General features: G+C 34.4%; 6 protein-coding genes and 1 long non-coding RNA gene across 14 annotated transcripts; 4 read left to right on the top strand and 3 right to left on the bottom strand.

Annotated features, from left to right (window-relative positions):
• The first annotated feature begins 412 nt into the window (after positions 1-412).
• AT1G28400 (GATA zinc finger protein) lies at positions 413-2,170 on the top strand. Its single transcript, NM_102608.4, has one exon. It carries the CDS (start codon positions 616-618, stop codon positions 1,621-1,623), a length of 1,008 nt encoding a protein of 335 aa, NP_174162.1. The 5' UTR covers positions 413-615; the 3' UTR covers positions 1,624-2,170.
• A 503-nt stretch (positions 2,171-2,673) lies between these two features.
• Positions 2,674-5,109, top strand: AT1G28395 (uncharacterized protein). 6 transcript variants are annotated; one of them, NM_102607.2, is made up of 5 exons: positions 2,836-3,073; positions 3,167-3,282; positions 4,202-4,242; positions 4,519-4,583; positions 4,768-5,109. In NM_102607.2, the coding sequence occupies exons 1-3, from the start codon at positions 2,922-2,924 to the stop codon at positions 4,219-4,221; spliced, it is 288 nt and encodes a 95-aa protein (NP_564308.1). In that variant the 5' UTR covers positions 2,836-2,921; the 3' UTR covers positions 4,222-4,242; positions 4,519-4,583; positions 4,768-5,109. The 6 variants fall into 6 exon arrangements, with proteins under 6 accessions (NP_001320958.1, NP_001185107.1, NP_564308.1 ...); NM_001332813.1 differs by lacking the exon at positions 4,202-4,242 and having other exon boundaries at positions 2,674-3,073; NM_202199.2 differs by lacking the exon at positions 4,519-4,583.
• A 750-nt stretch (positions 5,110-5,859) lies between these two features.
• AT1G28390 (Protein kinase superfamily protein) lies at positions 5,860-8,169 on the top strand. 2 transcript variants are annotated; one of them, NM_001198177.1, is made up of 2 exons: positions 6,054-7,479; positions 7,916-8,169. In NM_001198177.1, the coding sequence occupies exons 1-2, from the start codon at positions 6,129-6,131 to the stop codon at positions 7,987-7,989; spliced, it is 1,425 nt and encodes a 474-aa protein (NP_001185106.1). In that variant the 5' UTR covers positions 6,054-6,128; the 3' UTR covers positions 7,990-8,169. The 2 variants fall into 2 exon arrangements, with proteins under 2 accessions (NP_174161.1, NP_001185106.1); NM_102606.4 differs by having other exon boundaries at positions 5,860-7,959.
• AT1G06153 lies at positions 6,299-6,518 on the bottom strand. The gene has a single exon (NR_139029.1). It is a non-coding gene; the product is annotated as an other RNA (long non-coding RNA).
• NSL1 (MAC/Perforin domain-containing protein) lies at positions 8,035-10,907 on the bottom strand. Its single transcript, NM_102605.3, has 7 exons — positions 10,387-10,907; positions 10,053-10,291; positions 9,761-9,962; positions 9,592-9,672; positions 9,325-9,508; positions 9,074-9,240; positions 8,035-8,987 (listed from the first exon to the last, which is right to left on the bottom strand). The coding sequence occupies exons 1-7, from the start codon at positions 10,657-10,659 to the stop codon at positions 8,295-8,297; spliced, it is 1,839 nt and encodes a 612-aa protein (NP_564307.1). The 5' UTR covers positions 10,660-10,907; the 3' UTR covers positions 8,035-8,294.
• Positions 10,908-12,609: 1,702 nt separating this feature from the next.
• On the bottom strand, positions 12,610-13,300 carry AT1G28375 (uncharacterized protein). Its single transcript, NM_102604.3, has one exon. It carries the CDS (start codon positions 13,198-13,200, stop codon positions 12,892-12,894), a length of 309 nt encoding a protein of 102 aa, NP_564306.1. The 5' UTR covers positions 13,201-13,300; the 3' UTR covers positions 12,610-12,891.
• A 4,074-nt stretch (positions 13,301-17,374) lies between these two features.
• ERF11 (ERF domain protein 11) lies at positions 17,375-18,581 on the top strand. Of its 2 annotated transcripts, none has more exons than NM_102603.3 (1): positions 17,375-18,539. In NM_102603.3, exon 1 carries the CDS (start codon positions 17,390-17,392, stop codon positions 18,002-18,004), a length of 615 nt encoding a protein of 204 aa, NP_174159.2. In that variant the 5' UTR covers positions 17,375-17,389; the 3' UTR covers positions 18,005-18,539. The 2 variants fall into 2 exon arrangements, with proteins under 2 accessions (NP_174159.2, NP_001319098.1); NM_001332812.1 differs by having other exon boundaries at positions 17,395-18,581.
• Positions 18,582-19,622: the final 1,041 nt, after the last annotated feature.

The following is a 19,622-nucleotide window of genomic DNA, read 5'->3' as shown; positions in this document are numbered from 1 at the left end:
TAATTAAGGTACTTAATTAAAATAAGTAATTTTGGACGAGATGTATCTTCCAACTAATGCTACCAATATGAAAACTTTTATGATAGGACTTGAATTTTGGTTCCAACTCCTAAGCTGCTAAGCAACAATGAGTGTGACAGTATGATACGGATGAATGGGAAAACTACAAAAGCCTTATCTGTTCCTAGTCCATATTTGTTGTGTTTCCAACAAGACTACTAAAATACGATCCATGTTCTCATCTCAAATAAACTAGTCGATAATTGTAATTTGGTAAAGTTAACAAACCAAAAGGATGGTTAATAACCTTTTTCTGATAAACTAATCTTATAGGCGAGAAAGCTGAGCTACCTCTTTGAAAAATCATCTCATCCTAATGGACCCACCATCAACCATTATCACCTATCCAGTCCCCATTTCCACCTAACGACTTCAAATTAAAACACATTAAAAAAAGTCCACAATTTCTAAAGAAAAAAAGGTAAAAGAAGAAAGAAAAAGAAGCCACAGAGCTTAGAATCTTTCAATATATATAAGCTCACACTAGCTCTCAATAAACCCACAATATCTAATTGTCTCTTCTCTTCTCTCTATCACACTACTACTACTCACATCATGGCTTTCTCCACTAGAGGCTCCCTCTTATTCTTCTTCACTACACTTGTTCTTCTCTCCACCCAAATCCATGCAAGAGACAGTTACTTCTTTGGAAAATTCCACAGAGAATCCCCCAAAGATCAAAACCCTAACAGTTTCATCCCTCTTGAGACTAGCGAGAAAACCACAGTAGAAGAATCCGTCCTCAACAAGAAAGAGCAAGAACAAGATCCTACCTTTGTCCCCGAGTCCGGAAACGGGTATGGCTTGTATGGTCACGAGACCACATACAACAACAACAACGACAACAAAGAAGAGTTCAACAACAACAACAAGAACGATGAAAAAGTCAACAGCAAGACTTTCTCCACTCCAAGCCTGAGCGAGACCGAAGAGTCTTTCAACAACTACGAGGAAAATTACCCGAAGAAGACAGAGAACTACGGCACTAAAGGTTATAACAATGAGGAGTTCAACAACAACAACAACAAGTACGATGCAAACTTCAAGGAAGAGTTCAACAACAACAAGTACGATGAAAATTACGCCAAGGAAGAGTTCAACAACAACAACAACAACAACAACTACAACTACAAGTACGATGAAAACGTTAAGGAAGAGTCTTTCCCCGAGAACAATGAAGACAACAAGAAAAACGTCTACAACTCTAACGCTTACGGGACAGAGTTAGAACGTGAAACACCGTACAAAGGTTACAGCCACAACTTGGAGAGACAAGGCATGAGTGACACAAGGTTCATGGAGAAAGGTAGCTACTACTACGACCTTTACAACGACAGAAACCACGGCCATTACTACCGGAAGTCACACAGTAAAAGCCCCGCCGGTTACTATTCTTCTCCCGCGACCGAGACTAACTACGAACAGCAATCGTACTCGTACGGAAACAACAACGAGGAGAACAGTTTTAAGGATCCGTACAACTCCAAGTGGGAGAAGAACTTGATGAACGAACAGCCTGAAGAGTTTGTTGAGGAGCAAGGCACTAATCAGTTCAAGCCTTGATGAAGATTGTTATTTGATTTCCTCTCAAGACTACTACACTCTTAAAAGTACTTTCTTTTATTTCAAACTAAGTTATATTACTTATCGTTGTTTAGTCAAACTAAATCGTTGTTATCATTGCAAAACTTAAAAGTGAAAACAAAAACAAAAAAGAGAAAGGAGTTTTTTTTTTTTTTTAGTTAATCGGTGGGTTTGCTTTTCTATGGGTTTTTGAACTTTGATGTTTGCGTTTGCATATATTATTCGGTGAAAGAAAGATAGTTTATATATATGGTGCTACTTTATGTTATTATTCTCTTATGTTAATTTAATCACTTTTTGGTTATATTGTAAAAGATAATTTAGATAAAGACTGTATGGATCTCCCATTATTAAAATGGGACCAAACGTGACTGCTTACAATGATTTATAATGGGGGACATGAAGATGCCTCTTCCTCCTTGCGTAAGTGCAAAAGAGAAAGTAATAATTACTTGCACAACAACTATTTAATCTTATGGATCTAGAAACATATATTACTCCACTTGATTAAATCGAAATGTTGTCGAAGCCACAAAAATCTTCTCAAACATGTGCCTTAATGTTAGCTATAATCTCAGCCTTGAGATGGATACATTAAGCCTTTGTTACATTCAATCGCGTTTCTTGCTTTCTTGGCATCAATAGGAGGGAAAATCTGTTCTCTGTACATTCGTTTATTGAAAAATAGTAAACAATAAGAAGTTTAGTGTAATTGGTGGTAATATGGGTGGAAAAGACTAACAGAAACGCCGGGACAAGTAAAAGACAACGACACTTCCAAAGCACTTAGCAATAAGAATCCATTCTCGAGTCTTTTACGAGGAAAAGAAGAGTCCCCATTCCGTTAATCACGGCCAACATAAAGGACAAACTAAAAACCTCTTTTCTCCTTTCCTGGATTTATTCACCTTTTCTAAAATATATTTTAAAATCATTACATGAATATTAATATATTACCACCATGCCGAGAAACTATTTTAATTTATTTACCTTTTCTATAAATAAATATTTTTTTTGTTAACTATTTTTTATCATAATGTTTACTAGCTATTTTTCTCAATATTCCGGTAAAACCAATTAATGTAGAAGAAAACTAGAAATTACGGATTTGACACGTGTCACTTATCCGCAGCAAGCAACAGTTTCACAGAGCTTCCTGTAGGTGCAGCTGCATCAGATCCCTCCCTTACGCAAAACCCTACGCAAAAGCCCTAAACTCTCTCTTCTCCAAAAATTGAACAAAAAAATAAAACAAATCCAAAGATCCTACACGTCCAATGTCCGCCGCAAGGTCCGTGTTCCGCTCCGCCGCAAGCCGAGCATCGTCCACCGCATTTAGATTCTCCGCCGGACCCAAGCCTATGCCGTCATCGGCACGGACCGCGTTTCGGATGCCTAAACAGAGTCCTCTAACAAATCGCATTTTCAGGTATATCTTCTTAACACTGATTTGGTCTCTTAGTTCGTTTTATTCTCCGTTCTGAAATTGTTTTGGTTTTGCGAATTTTGTTTGGAATGAAAGATCTCCGGTAGAACTAAGCTGTTGCGTGGAGACGATGCTCCCTTACCACACTGCCACTGCTTCCGCTTTGCTCAATTCAATGCTCTCAGTTTCACGCCGTGGTTGGATCGTTGATGGTACTTCACTCTCTTCTCATTGCTTATTATTCTCTATATTGTTTAGTTTCTTGATGATAGAATAAAGTTTACATGCTTAGTTGTCTGGTAAATGAAATGCACAAACAAAAATGCTTAAAGACAAATGTGTTTCATTTTTTCGATAGGTCTCTTGATTGAATTGAATTGAATTGTTACCGAGTTTGATTTGATTTGAGTGTTTAGTGTAGTCTTTCGTGTGCATGTTTTAGTGGAGAGCTTGCTAAGAAGAAACCTCTTTGTTGTTGAAGATGTCAATCATAGTAGGATTATTGATTAGACAAAATGTCTGCATTCTTAAGTTTGTTGCATAATAGTGGTAAACTGGTAATGATCATATGCTTGTGGATCTCCCCACATTACGGTTGTTGTTGTTATGGGCTAGGTTTAGAGTTGCTCTGTTTTACATAGAAAGTTAAAACAAGATCTTAACTTTATTTAGTGTAGTGAATGTGGATTTTTTATGTGTTCATTTATTCAATTAATTCTAAACTTCTCTGGCATCTCTCAGTTTTCATTATGTGTGCATTGTTGATTGGGAGGTAGCTCTATTAGGCTTTTTCTTTCCTGAACTCAAATTTTTTTGGATCCTGAGTTTTGAGTTTCTCGTGCAATTGTGTTATTGAACTTTCCTTATGCATGGTTTGTCCCAGTATTAAGTTCTTAGGTATATGCCCTTAAGATTTTGGTTTTTACGAACAGAAGTCATTTTTTACAGATCTTTTTGGCATCTAGAATACTCCACCTCTAAATAATTGGACAGTCTAGGAAAACATACTACTCTAATAGAAAAATCCTTTAGCAGAGTCTGTCCTGTGTCATCTTTTTGTACATATCTTTACCCAGTTAAATCCAATGTCTTGAATCCATTGAGAAAAAATCAATTTTTTTTGCTTTGTAGGGCTAGACGAGACTAGATGAAGATCCATCAACAAAAGTGATGTGAGTCAATCAATTTATCTTCTGGTCTTGGAGTTGGGTCTTTTTACTGGATTTGCCATCATGGTTATAGAGTTTTTCTATATGGATACATAAGCGATCGTTTCTTAGAAAGATGGGTCATTTGTAGTTGATTCTCTGCGATAGTGTGGTCTTTGTTAATGCGGTCAAATATGCTTGAAATATTGACATACTGCTATATTTTCTGAATATCTTGGACTAGAACACTTGTCATCAGCATAAGAACCACACTGATACAAAAAATTGGTATTCACTCAGATTGCAATGATGATGTATGATGAATTACTGGGGAGAGGTCAGCGATGCATGCAGTCTAAGACAAGGTGGTGCTGAAATGAGACTTTTCTTTTGGGTTTCTTGAACTTGATCTTAGGGCAGTTTGCCATTAGAAGTGATAATAATTGAGTTACGTCTCTAGGCAATTTTCTTTTGTTTTTGTTTTAGCTCGATAAATGAGTCGAAAGTTTCTAATGTAGTGTCTGTATCGTTTGTTTTCTGGTGTTGTAGATGGATGACTCTTGTTCTCACCATTGCAGTAAGCAGGAAGATTTTCTTAAGAGTTCTAAGACCCCTTTTGTTGATTCTTAAACCATATCTGCAAATGTTTTAACTATTTTACTTTATAAATATAAAAGTGAATCAGTTTTCATGGGTTCTTACATCGAATCGCCTTCTATTGTAGCTCGTATGCATTTGGAATTGGAACTATTTTCTGATTCTTTTAAAATTGAAGGGAGATTATGTTCCAAAATTGAATACAGCAAGCAGCTAGATTTTGACTTTCATACTATTATGTATTTAAATCGGAAACCAGAATTATGGTTTGAAGAACAAGAAGAAGAAGAAGAAATAACACCACAAAGGAGCCAGAAGTCAAAGCCTGAACATCACACGTGGCCAGCGTAGTAGTCCACACGACTGTTGCAACTGCTGAATTTAGTAACCAATTTGATTCCTTGACTTCAGTGACTCGGGAACGAACGAGTCTTAAATTTGGAAATAAAGAATCATTTTCCAAAATTGGAAGCAAGATCTCCGTATATGTCAGTTTCGATGATCCACTTTTTGTGGGAGTACATGTGTGCACAGATTTTATATTGGATTATAACAATACACGAATAAAAATCTTTGAATTACCTATTATCATCCTTGTTCCCGCTTGGTCTCATCCCTAAAGAGGCTCTAGATTCTACACATAAGACCAAATACATTTTCGTAGGAGACAAAATGTAGATTATGTATGCTCATCTCTAACTACAGTATACTAGGAATGCTCGGGCCAATGATAATATTGATATGTTAATTTGTGCTTATTATTGTACATCTAAAAGAAATCTTGTGTGTTTGGCTTAGCTTAAAAGTTAAAATATGTAATATTTTGGTTATCTTTTGTATAGTCACACATTTTGAACATGCCCGAAAACCAGCATGAGAGTTTAGAAAATTCGAATTAGCTACGTTTTTTTTTTTTTTGTTTCAATCATCCACCAAGATATCCGGCGATGAATCTTCCTATAAAATACCAATAATTGATACATGCAAAATCTTAATTTCTAAAAGTGTATCATTATAACAAACTAACAATACATTGAGGCGGAAATAATTTTAGAAAATCATATCAAACTTTTAAGGAAATGAATGATTACACACATTCACTCATGCACAGATACACACACGTAAAAACGTTAATTGCAAATTAAATAATTGAGCAACTTTGAAATTAAAGCAACTTTGATTTCATGATTTGTTTTCACACCATACCTTTCTCTTGCTTTCTTGCACCAAAGCTGTTCAACAGTAACCTCACCCTTCTTCTTCAAAAACTTCAATCATGTTCCATTCTCTTTCTCTCTCTCTAAATCTCTCCCATGGGTTATCTCTCTTGCAACGGCGAATCCGCCGTCGCAATCTGCGATACTTATAACTGGAATCCTCGTCGACGATCTAAAGTACCGGAGAAACGTCATCCTCCTAAGCTTCGGGTTTTCAACTACGACGAACTCGCCGTCGCTACTAACGGCTTCTCCGCCAATAACTTCCTCGGAAAAGGAAGTCACGGCAGAGTTTACAAAGCAGTTCTCGACGACGGAAAGCTTCTCGCCGCCGTCAAGAGAACAACAATCACCACTACCGTTGGTAATAACAATAACAACGTGAGTCAGGTAGACAATGAGATCGAGATTCTTTCACGGGTTCGTCACCGTTGGATGGTCAACTTAATCGGTTACTGCGTTGACCACCGGAGGAAAACAAAGCTGTTAGTCGTCGAGTACATGCCTAACGGTACGCTTCACGATCAGTTACATTCTCGTAGTTCGTTAGATTCACGGTTAAGTAGTTGGAATCGGAGAATTAAACACGCGCTTCAGATCGCGATTGCTGTCCACGCTCTTCACACCGCAGAGACTCAAGTGATCCACCGTGACATTAAATCGTGTAACGTTTTAATAGACGGTGACGGTAACGCTAGGTTAGCTGATTTCGGATTAGCATTGATCGGAAACGTTGACGATGAGCGTTTGAAATATACTCCGCCGGCGGGTACGTTGGGATATTTAGATCCGTCGTACTTAGCACCGGCGGACTTGACGGCTAAGAGCGATGTTTTCAGCTTTGGGATATTGTTGTTGGAGATTATTAGTGGTAGAGAAGCCATTGATTTGAATTATAGTCCGTCGTGTATCGTTGATTGGGCGGTGCCGCTTATCAAACGCGGCGATTACGACGCGATTTGTGATTTGAAGATTAAGAACCGTCCTTATTACGCCGTGATTCGGAAGTTGGCCGTTATGGCGGCTAGGTGTGTTAGATCGACGGCGAAGAAACGTCCAGATATGTTAGAGGTTGTTGAGTGTTTGAAAACGGTGAGGCAGTTATCTCCGGCGTGGAATAAACTGCGGCGGAGGAGTGAAGAGAGATCGGAAAATGTTTTGGCGGTTGAGGAAGAGAAGGAAGAGATTCATGTGAGGATTGTGAGAGGAGGAAGCAGGAAGAATCGGAAGGTATCGAACGTGACGACGAGTGTGGATGATGTTTACGAGAGATTAGTTCCGGAGGAAACGCTGCCGTTTCGTCGTCGGAATTTTGTGCTGAGATCGAGATCAGTAGGAGCGAAAGTTGGACCGGATCCATACGACGGGTTTGGTGATGAGACGGTGGTTACAATGAGATTACTTATTGAGAAAGAAAGACCGGTGACGACGGCAGCGATGAGGCTGAGTAAGTCGAGGTCGGTGGGGATTGTACGTAGTCATAAAACGGCGTCGCGGAAGAGATACTGACATGTTAACTAAAAGTCAGCATTTTGACAGGCTATTTGTTTGACCGTTGCCTGTTTTGTTTTCCACTTTTTTCTTTCTATTTTTGTTTTTTTCTGTCTCATGTGTTTGTCTTTTTTTATTGAGTTGATATTTTGGTTTTTGTTTTGTTTTGGTTGTTGTATTGAATAAAATTTTGTGTTTGCTACGAATTTTTCAAAGTAATTACTGAAAAAGTTTTTAAAAAGTCAGAAAGGGGAATGGAATAGACTACTTGAAGTCTTGAACATTGTAAAGTTGCATAGAAAAATGAGAGCTGAATCTTTCCTTTAAAAGGTTTTGTCAAAGATGATGAAGTTGGTCTTTAACTAAAATTTTCATGAATCTTTTTGGTCCAGTTTGTCTCCTCTCTCGCATTAAAAAGGACAGAATGTGTGGAGTTTCGAAGCCATTGTTATCGAAGAAGATTTAAAGCAACAAGGAACGATGGTACTTTTGTGATTCATTGAACTTTTTTAAGGAGAACAAAAATGAAACTGGTTCAATTTCATCCAAATATGTTCTACACGAATACATATATACTATATGTAAAATTCAACAATATCATATACAACGAAACATTTACATCAACAGATAAATAAATTTGTTCACAACCCAAAAACAACTGATTAAAGCTAATCACAAACTGAAATCTGTCAAAATCCAACACGCACACTACACTTGTGTTCTCTACTTAGACACCCCTCCCTGTCATTTGGAACTGAATAAATGAATCTCTCAGACCAGTGAGTCTTCCGATATGACAGTGAGCAGAGAGTATTTAGCTTTGATTGAGATCTTGCCTGCCTCAACACAAAGTTTAGCACCAGTCACAACCCAATATCCAGGTTGTTCCTCTGGACCTCTCATCACTTCCTTCGTGTCTACAAGACTCAGCAACTTTGGTTTCACAGGCGGTGATGGCCCTCTAGGATACACTGCAGAGTTTATATCAATCTTAGACTGTGGCTTAGTTGTTGCCGGGTTTGGACTTAATCCCGTGCTTAGTCTTGTACTGATCATCGAGAAAACACCGGATTTGCGCGAGTTTGTTGAAAGATTGTCCCAGCACGATTTACGTGTAACAGCTGAAGCATCTAGTGAGAAACCGAGCCTCAAGAAGAGAACTTTCCTCATCCCCATTCCTTTCACTTCTAACCAGGCTTTGGTTACAATAGAGGCGGTGTCATCAGACCGTGCTCCGTTGTACTGAACTGGGTAGGTGCAAACGTGTGAGAATATTCCCCATTTCACAGGTACATAATACCCTTTTTCAACTGGTTCCTCGATGGGTTCATAGGTGTCATCGTGTGAGAGATGGAGACTTGGAGGACATGCAGAGAGGTGCTGCAAATGTATTGCTAGATGATTTCCTTTCTTTCCCTCAAGGAAGAAGCGTAGTCCGGTTACTGGTCGCTCACCTGAATCAACCTACACAACAGTTTTCAAAAAATTGGAAAGTGTAAACTTAGCAAAGGGTTATCATTTACATGGATCAATGTGAAAAACAAATGTACCTTTGATGTGTTGACGTATAGTTTTGGACCCATCAAAGAGAACTGAAGGGATGGAGAACTTTGTTTCGAGCGGCGTAGTCCAAGAGGGAGATCTCCATACACTGGAGCCCATTGGCGTGGAAGTTGAAACTCAAGAAACTGATGCAACTCTTCTATAGGTGGCTTATCTACAACATTTTAAACAACCTTGTTACCTGAATGAACCGTTGAGTACCTAAGATACAAAAGCCAAAAAAGAACAAAATACTCACATCGGAGGTATAAGTTCACTGCATGACTAAGAAATCCTGTTCCTGGGAGACCGCTCAAGAGTGAAGTTATAGGAACAAAACACATCGATATAACGTTGGGTGCTTGTGATACTGTTGAGAGCCATCGTTCATGACTTTGCCCCAGATCAACACCTCCTCTTCTGATACAAACCCTCATAATCTCCTGGAGATGCAAATACACAATTATTTTAAGCTTAAAAAGAAAACCCATTTGACTCACTGCATCAATAGTAAGAAATAGCGAACCTCGTTCTTGGTATGCATGACAACAGCAGAGCTAACCGAGGTACCAAACGGTTGAAGTCCCCATTGTAGAAGATTCTCCTCCTGCAGAACCATTAAAAACATGTCAAGCTACATTGTGATTTGAACACAACGACACTGATAGCTAGACCCCGACTACTAGACTCTTTACCTTTGGCTTCCCTGAATAAACAGAAGCAGGAGATTTACTTTCAACAGGATCAACACAAAATCTTTCATCACCCCAATGCTTCAACATTTTCTGAATTTCCTCAGGCTCATGATTCGATTTACGCATCTGTTTCACATGAATGACATCTTTACCTCCCATAGTCACTCCAACAACAACATGAGTACCATATTTCTCAATAAACCTATAAAAAAAACAAAAATTCAATCTCACTCATTAACATAAACTCCAAATCACACTTAAAAACTTTCTAAGTGAATCATCAAAACCATACCCAGCAAGTGCAGCAGAGTCCCAAGAAGAAGGAACCTCACGTTTCACTTCATCACGTAGTGTCAACTGCTTCCTAACAATCTCTACACTATACAAACTAATAAACCAACCATCATAAGCTAAAGTCTTAACAGAGCTCGCATCTTTTGGCCAACATTTACTAAACGCAAACATATTATTAAACATCCCTGACGGAATCTTCCCGGAGAGACACATATCTTGATTAAACTTCTCCGACATCTACACAAAAACAAAAAAAACACACTCAAAAATTAGGGTTTCTAAAAACGAAAAACACGAATCTCAGTGGATTATTTAGATTTTAACTAAAAAACCTGATTAAAAGAGAGTATATCGGAGCGTAATCGAGTACGTTCGCCTTTATCGCACTTAATCGAGCTCGAGACGTTGTTAACGACGATACCACCGGGGAAGATTAAGTCACGGTTCCGAGTCGGGTCGATTTCGACTAACCTGGAACCGTCGGGTGTGGTTTTACAAGCGGAGAAACGAACATCGGAGCAGAGATCGTAACCTAATCCGATTACAGAGACGGCTTTCTCGGCGGCGGAGTGAGCATCGAGGCGGGTGAAATTGTTAAAGGCCATGGATCGGAGAGAGACGATGATGAGGAGGAAAATTCAAAAGATTGTGGCTGTGTGTGGTGGTGAAGAAGAAGAGAAGCGCGAAGGTATTGAAGTGGTCAACGGTGTATGGCTCAAAGTGAAATACTTTAAGAATAGTTTTGGAAAGAAAATCGTTAAAACATTATTTAGTCAACACGCCATTACTTTGACTTTACGGCTAAAATTATGTTTGAATTTCGGATATGGAATTATATAGTGTGAATGTGAATGATTTTAATGTGACAAAAGGAATTATAATATTTTATTACCTAATTTGTCTTAATGTTGTTTTAGTAGCAAGTAGATTACTGATTTTTTTTTTAAGTTTGTTAGAGGACACTTAGGCAGTTAATTAGGCTGATGATATTTGACTAGGACTATGTAAAATCAGCAGATTTGTTTTGTAGTTTTTTGTCCAATTTCTAACACTAACGAAGTTTATGGTTATTGTCTAGTGTGATGTCTACTGTTCTAATTAATTATAATTTTCTTAGTTATGATTTTATCAATTATATCATCTAGTACAATTTCTTTGAAAAAATCAGCTTGTGTCACTCATATTAGTGTTTTATTTAACCTCATACTAATGTGTTCAATTATCTAAATCATTATCAAACTCTATTTATTTATTTTTGAATGAACTCTAAATTTAGTTTTATGTCTTTTATCTTTTAAGAACTGAGAGATCTGGATTAATTTCGAGTTGTCATTTAATGTATACTCAATGCTCACCACAATTTTTTTTATATAAAAAAACTCGAATTAAACTCATTCTTATTAATCCTTCAATCACTAGACAGTCTAGACTGAGTTGTTAAAATGAAGTCTTATTTAGATTTAACCTATTTTCTTAGGAAATTTAGATGTGCCCACCACCAAAATGATATATAATTTGAATCAAGATCTGCAAATATGATTTTCCCTAATATAAACTTCTGGCGGATGTCATGAAGACTTGATACCAAAACATGTAACATGAAACTTTCTTTGGTAGACTTTTCTCATAATGTAAGGCTGTGAGACGTTACATCATCGACTTTAATATTTATTTCCATGTAAGATTTTGTCATATAACCCTTCATATGTTCGTTTTGTTTGTGTAATTGGGTGTCAACCACACTACAGTTGGTATATATAGCAACGAGACTTCTTACACGTTGTTCGTCGCATGTTACTGTGTGATTGACAAAGTTGCGGCGTCGGACCAAATATAGTAGGATTTTACATATATTTCTATAAAGTTTGGATCTCAAATTCGACTGAAAAATGTGGTTGAAAACAATATAAAAACACATGAATTTCTACTAGTTAAGTTTGTTGTGATTAAGAGTTATCAATCTTTGGCTTCTTCAATATTTACTGTAAACAAATGTAACTTGTCATCGGATGAATAGTGGATCTGAGAAATTTGGCTTCACATCAAAACAATGTATACATACATACCCTTATTCAACAACTTATAGTTAGAAGATGTATATAATCAAACGTTTACTAAAGTAATTATTTGAGTATTGATAAGTATTTAAACGATGTTAATTGGATGAATTTAAAGAAATTATATCAGTTTTATAGATACATCTAGAGATATCAATGCAATTTGAATTTTTGTATTTAATATTAACAAGGAAAAAATACTCTACGATGCTATGAAACATTTTGTTAAGAAAATCACCTAAAATATATTTCAATAAAATTCCTAACGTGTGGTTGAACCCGAAAAGCATGTGTAAGACTTGAAGAAAAGTCACCATACCAAGTTGATCTTTTGAATTCTATGTCTCGTGTTCAAATTACCCAAGAATTTTTGGTTATGAAGCGTTTCCTTTTGACTCGTGTTCAAATTTATGTTTCGGAAAATGCTAAGGAAGATAACAAATCCTTTGTTAGTTTTAGTCATAGCTACTTTATGCTCCATGTTTTTTCATAAAAATATTTCATGAACTCAATCTTTTCTCATAACTGAATACATGCCAATGTTGTAAAGATTATATATATACTACACATACATGGTTTATCTAGAGAGTGGAACAAGATGTGTATATATATAACTATTTGTATCTACTACAAAACATAAACAATGACATTATTCATATGCAGTAAGTACCTACACAAGCTTTAATCAGCACTACCTTATTTATACAACACCCATATGTCAAAAGTTTTACCTGTAAGTAGCAAAGTTGAAGAACATCCAATCCAACATATCTTCCGGTTTCATTTCGGCTTCTTATGTCTCTGTATTGGACCTAGACTGCCATGAGGAACTGGCCCGGGATAAGGAAAACCTCCTCCGTAAACCGGGCTTGGGTTCCAAAACCCATAATCGCCATACAACTTTGGTAAAAAGCTCTTGGATTTCACCCTAAACGAAGGATCTAAATCTAGAGATGGAGATTTGTTCGTAGAGATAGAAGGTCTTGCCATTACGGTCGAGAAAATGACGATAACGAAGGTAGTTATGAGAACCATAGACATGTTAGAAACATGAAGACGCATAATCTCCAAAACTCTTACGATCTGCATGATGCTCCTACTTATTTTGAGCTATTTAAAAACAGATTACATAAAGGATTACAGCTCATATCTTGTTAAATTAATGTTTTTGTATAATTATGAAACTAGCTTGTTTTATATCAAACGTATAATGTAATTAAGATAATGCCTTTGAGGATTCAATAGTTGTTTGTTTATCACACGTCTTATGAATGATAAAGATCATGAGGGTTGCATGTACTTGGTTGTTTATACACTAGGAAACGAAATCAGTTGGCTATTGATTCTCAAAAATAGATCAAGGCCCAGTAGTATGGTAAGGCCCAAATATTATGCTGACTTGGGGCATGGTTTGTTTTCACACAATATTGAAACTATAGTTTACAATGATACCATCATTTGATTTCATAACAAATCAAATTTAACATAGTGAAATCAAATTTAACAGAGATTCCAAATTATTATTATCATTTCATAACAAATCAAATTTAACATAAGTTCTATCCCCAAAAAGAACAATCGGACCATAAAAGCATTAACAACTACAAATTATTTTGAATTTATAAGAGCAAAAAATATTCTTCAGACGCATTAAAGCTTTAACTGTCCATTTTCTATAAGAAACAAAATGAGATGTTTTTGAAGTAAATTTAGTTTTTAAAAAAAAAGAGTTTCATGATTCATAATATTAATATAACATGTGTTTTAAATGATTTATTTTAGTTATAACCATATGATCCGTACCGAATAAATGAGATTTAGTCAACGACGGACACGCTTTGATCCAAATGTCCCCATCTTGACCACACGAAAAGATCCGAAGTCTCCTCCTTTGTTATATTCCCGGCAAGTTCAATAATTTAGTTGGCCTTAATTGTGATTTTTAATTTGTAAAGATACTTTATAACACATGTGAGTTTCATTCATGCATCAAACCCACTGTTTTGTGCCCAACCTGAACCGTTAACCTTGTATTAGTATTATATGCCACTGTTATGATTAATACCACACCAAGACTATCCGTATTAGTTATGATTAAAAAACATTCAGCGCGTAAGACGTAATTACATATCTAATTTGGAATAGTAAGTTGTCCAAAAGAAATGAATCCGATCGACCAATGAGAATGATACGATTACCGTGTGTAATGTGGGGCCTATGTATGGATATTTTTTTATTTCTATTTTTAGTTACAAGCTCTTTCACAAGAAAGAAAAATAAAAGGATTTTATTAGCTATATGAACTATTAGAAATTTTGTTTGTTAATTTCATAAGATAAATATATTTGATATTTTTATAAGTAGTTATAGTTTGCAGTCTTTATTCTCTATGTTACTTGCTATGTGTTTACTATTCAATTAAAACATTTTAACTAGTGATTTTTTTTTTTCATCACCTAGTGATTTGTTTTGGTCCTAGTGATGATCTTTTTGGTGAAAACTATTGCATAAATTAGTTTCCGGTAGTCCGACCGATTTTCGATTTAAATGCTTGATACTCATTAATACCCCTGGAAAAGAAAATATGTTTCTATGAAGACCAAGTAGTTATGGTCCATTCACCTCAAAGTCCAAAATGCAATTAAATAATGTGAAATTGTGAGGAGAAGAATCTATCAAACTTTGAAATCAAGGTGGAGCAAATGCATTGCATCTGAAATGTGGGCAATCCTGGAAAAAGGTAACATTATCCCATTTTTATATTTTAAACATTAGTATCAGTATTAGTATTATAGTATTTTATACTTCGATTAACTATGTAAAATATGATTCTCATCAGTGTTTGTTCTCCGACAATTTTGCAGCCATCTGTCTTTGGTTTCAACCCGATCTTTCTGTTTTATGGTCTATACAATGTGTGCATTGTTTATTTTGTTGTTGTCAAAATGTGTCTGTTTTAAGTAACACATAAGTAAGTAATCATTCTTTGTTTTAAAAAAAAAATACATATATTTGTTTTTAAGATATGGTTTAATTGTTCTACCAATTATTGAGCGTAAAGGCTGCATGTGTGCTTCGTCAAGCCATCCGCAGCCGCATGTGAGACCAGTTTAAGTATTTGCAGTATTTGCAATATTGGCTACGATTTTCTGTTTTTTTGGAAGAAGAAGAGTTTTCAAAAAAAATATTTTCGTTTTGAATCATCAATATAAACACATAGTTAAATTTGGGTGAATATTTTAAAAAGATAAACACCAACCTAAATTTATGAATAGCTACGCAACCTCAACTTCGTTTACCAAGCTATGAAAAAAATAGAATTAAACAATTTGGAGGACTAATTCTTTAAATAGAACTTGTTAGAATATATTATGATTTGTTTGTGTATATCTATACTTTTTTTAATTGTATATTTACTCAAATAAGATCTTTCTCAATTCAGTCATACCATCTAGAATGACAAAAGATTCTTTCATCTTACATGGTATTAAAATCCTTTGATCTTTAAATTCTATAAATTACAGCGCTGTCTTTTTTCTTTGCTATGCCGCTGCTGCCTAAACAAAACACCACCACCATCATATCTATAATAAATTAAAATTTATAATAAAAACAACTTAAAATTAATCTGATAAAAAAACAAATTAACAAATATCATGGTTGGAATATGTTTGTTTTCTTTCGTATCGTTTGCTTTATCAGTAAACAAATAATTGATTTTTACCATTCGCGTTAGTAGTTATTAAATATTTGATAAGATTATTGTGACGGCAAATTTTATTGGAATATATAAATAAACATATTAAATTTTAAATTTAACATAATACTATATATAACGATATTATTATATTTTCAGCTTATTAAAATAGTTATAAATTTTTAAATGGTTAGATTTATATTTACTGTGTTATATATAGTGTTAACATATCATTCATAAATATGATGTAAAAATATATGATTGTATTAAAATTTGAAATATTTTCTCTCGTGACAGCTTGCCAACTATCAATAATTAGGAAGATAAGTAATTGTATACAGTATTTGTTTTCTTTACTACTCAATACATGATAAATTTTTAATACTTAAAGATATATATAATTTCATTTAATAATAATTATTTCAATTGATAATTAAATAATAACACATGTCATATGTTTGTTAATTTATATATATAGAGAAACATTGGTATGCAACTCTCCATATCTTTACTTATATTTGTATTTGAGGATAAAATTTGTTTGAAATAATTACTATGTTGATAAATTTATGATATTTATAAGAACATTAGGAAAGTTTCTTTTTGAAAATAAGCAACTGATTCAATTTTGTATCAAATCATACACTTAAAATTATCTCTTTTAAAAACCAGATTTAAAAAATAATAATTAGATGAAAATATAGTTTTTTTTGTCAGAAATATAAATTATAATTTGAGAATGTCATTAACGAATCATTTCTAGTAATAATAAATATATTTTTTTTAATTTTTCTATAAAATCAATTGAAAGTTGTTTTCATCACCATAAGTCAATTGAAAGTTGTTTTCCTATTTCTTTATTTTTAATAAGAAAATAAGAATAAATAATAAAAACACTCTGAAGTATATTTTTCCAAAACAAAAAATCAAAATATGACAAGCAATATACAATAAAAAAAGAAGCAAAACATATTTTTATTTTTATTTTTTTATAGCAAAATATAAATTGTTTCCATGCAAAGCCTAAAATTAAAAACGGTAGACCCATATAAACTCAATAATAACTACTACTTTTTATCCTTTCCTCTAAAAAATAAAAGATGACAACATACTTAATCTCGGATTTTAGTAACAAATAATTAAACAGATATACATATCAAAATTAAACTCGCATTTAATCAAAAATAACAGATCTAAAATCATTATCACACATCGTGTCTGTTTACAGTTTGCTAACCAATAGAAGCAGACAACACAAGTCAACACGTGTCAAGCAAGCGCGTGGGCTCCTCACCACACGCAATATATAGAAAATCCAAATAAAATCAATCAAAAAATTAACAAACTATAAAAAAAAAACATTAATATCAACATAATAAATAAAAACATTTAAGAAAATAACCACTAAATAGATAAAATGTCTTTTAGTAATAAGAAAAAAAAAAAAAAAAAAGCTTCTTCACTCTCACTTTCCTCTTTCGTGGAGACAAAAAAAAGAAGCCACGTAATATGGATTTAATTACCAAAACTGCCACTCGGCCGCCCCTTTGTTGACTTATATTTGTCGTCTCCTCCTTATAAATGATGTCCTCACAAACTTCTTCACATAACAAACTCATCAAACTTCCTCAGCGTTTCTTTTTCTTACATAAACAATTTTTCTTACATAAACAAATCTTGTTGTTTGTTGTTGTCATGGCACCGACAGTTAAAACGGCGGCCGTCAAAACCAACGAAGGTAACGGAGTCCGTTACAGAGGAGTGAGGAAGAGACCATGGGGACGTTACGCAGCCGAGATCAGAGATCCTTTCAAGAAGTCACGTGTCTGGCTCGGTACTTTCGACACTCCTGAAGAAGCCGCTCGTGCCTACGACAAACGTGCTATTGAGTTTCGTGGAGCTAAAGCCAAAACCAACTTCCCTTGTTACAACATCAACGCCCACTGCTTGAGTTTGACACAGAGCCTGAGCCAGAGCAGCACCGTGGAATCATCGTTTCCTAATCTCAACCTCGGATCTGACTCTGTTAGTTCGAGATTCCCTTTTCCTAAGATTCAGGTTAAGGCTGGGATGATGGTGTTCGATGAAAGGAGTGAATCGGATTCTTCGTCGGTGGTGATGGATGTCGTTAGATATGAAGGACGACGTGTGGTTTTGGACTTGGATCTTAATTTCCCTCCTCCACCTGAGAACTGATTAAGATTTAATTATGATTATTAGATATAATTAAATGTTTCTGAATTGAGTATTATTTGATCATCATCTAAGTAGAAGCTTTAAGTTTAAGTGGTGCCAATAATTTTTTTTTTTTTTTTTGGTCATCAGCAGATAGTTTTAAAGAATTTTTTAGTGTTGAGATCGTGTTTCGTTCAGATCTGCTGATGTTCTTTTAAATATCATTAATGATAATCCTGATCAACTAAAATGATACTTTGTTTTGGTATTAATCTCTCTGATGAACATATAAGGTTGTTGATCTTATGTTTTTTACCTATATCCAATTGGATTTGAGGAAATAGTAGGATTCTTAATTATTTTTTTAATAAACAAATATAATGGAGATAATACTTTATTCAGGATAATGAGATTATTGGTCAAATATAAAATTTGCTGTTTTGAACAAAAGCAATAATAAGTTATCTTGCTCGAATCAAGGAACACAAGCTAGGACAAGAAGCTCTAACTTTTCTTTGTAAAATTGTTAAACATAACGGCATTAGTTGTAAGAACGCTAATTTTTTTTTTTTTTTTAATTTATATATATATATATATTTTTAATAAATTATAGATAAGCAATCTATAATTTATATTATATTCAAAAACTAAAATAATAAGTTATCGTTTTGTTGTATTGTTTCTTGTTGTTATGGAAAGTGGCATTCGTAGATATCTTATGTTAATCGTTGTTTTAAGAAAAATATAGATTGTTTATCTAAATTGTATTTGGGTGTAGTCTATACCGTGTATAACACACTATTTTTTTTTTTCGTTAAAACTCAATTTACCTGAATTTTTTTTTTTTTTTAATTAAGATGAAATTTTGTATATCGATAACTTATATGATCATTTCTTATTTAATTTTCATTTTTGCCAATATGGAAAATGAATTGTACGGTTTTCATTCTTAGATTATAATATTTGTTATCTTTTCTATATATGAATGTACGATTTTTTATATGCGAATGTATTTTAACTTATCATTGACCAAAAGTCTATTATAGAAAAATAAAACATAGATATTGTGTCTTTTAATATATCTAAATAAAGAGAAAGTCATTTATACATGTATAGTTACTTATTTCTCCTAACCCATAATTTTTCTTTTGGACAAACTCCTAACCGATAGTTTATACACGTTTTGGTAGGAACTATAAATAGGTCGAGTCGTCGAGAGGTTAGCCATCTTTCAGATACTAATCTTTGGATTTCCTCTTTATTCTATATCAGTTTGGGGAATGGAAACTTGTTGGGGAAAGCCTGACATTAGATAGAGGCGGTAGTCTCATTGCTAAAAACATAACGTCTGATTATCGGCTGCAATCCTATATGGATACTGGCCATTTCTTATGGTTAAATGTTATGTTCTGCAATGAGAGAGTTTTGTCCTCTATGTGAGTATCAATTTTTTTGGCTTGAGAGATTCATAGGGAGCCTTATTTTTTGTACTGGCCAGAGAAAGCTTGTATGGTCGATTTGTATGGGTGAAGTTAAGAGTAGTGTAGCATCTAACTGTCTTTTGTATAAGTCGGATCAATAATGGCAAAATGTTAGATGAATACAGTAGTCCATGAGTATAGGTTTGCTCGATATATAT

Source organism: Arabidopsis thaliana, assembly GCF_000001735.4.
Source record: "Arabidopsis thaliana chromosome 1 sequence".
Lineage (NCBI taxonomy): Eukaryota > Viridiplantae > Streptophyta > Magnoliopsida > Brassicales > Brassicaceae > Arabidopsis > Arabidopsis thaliana.
Note: the sequence above shows the minus strand (reverse complement) of the source record. Positions and strands in the feature narration are given on the sequence as shown.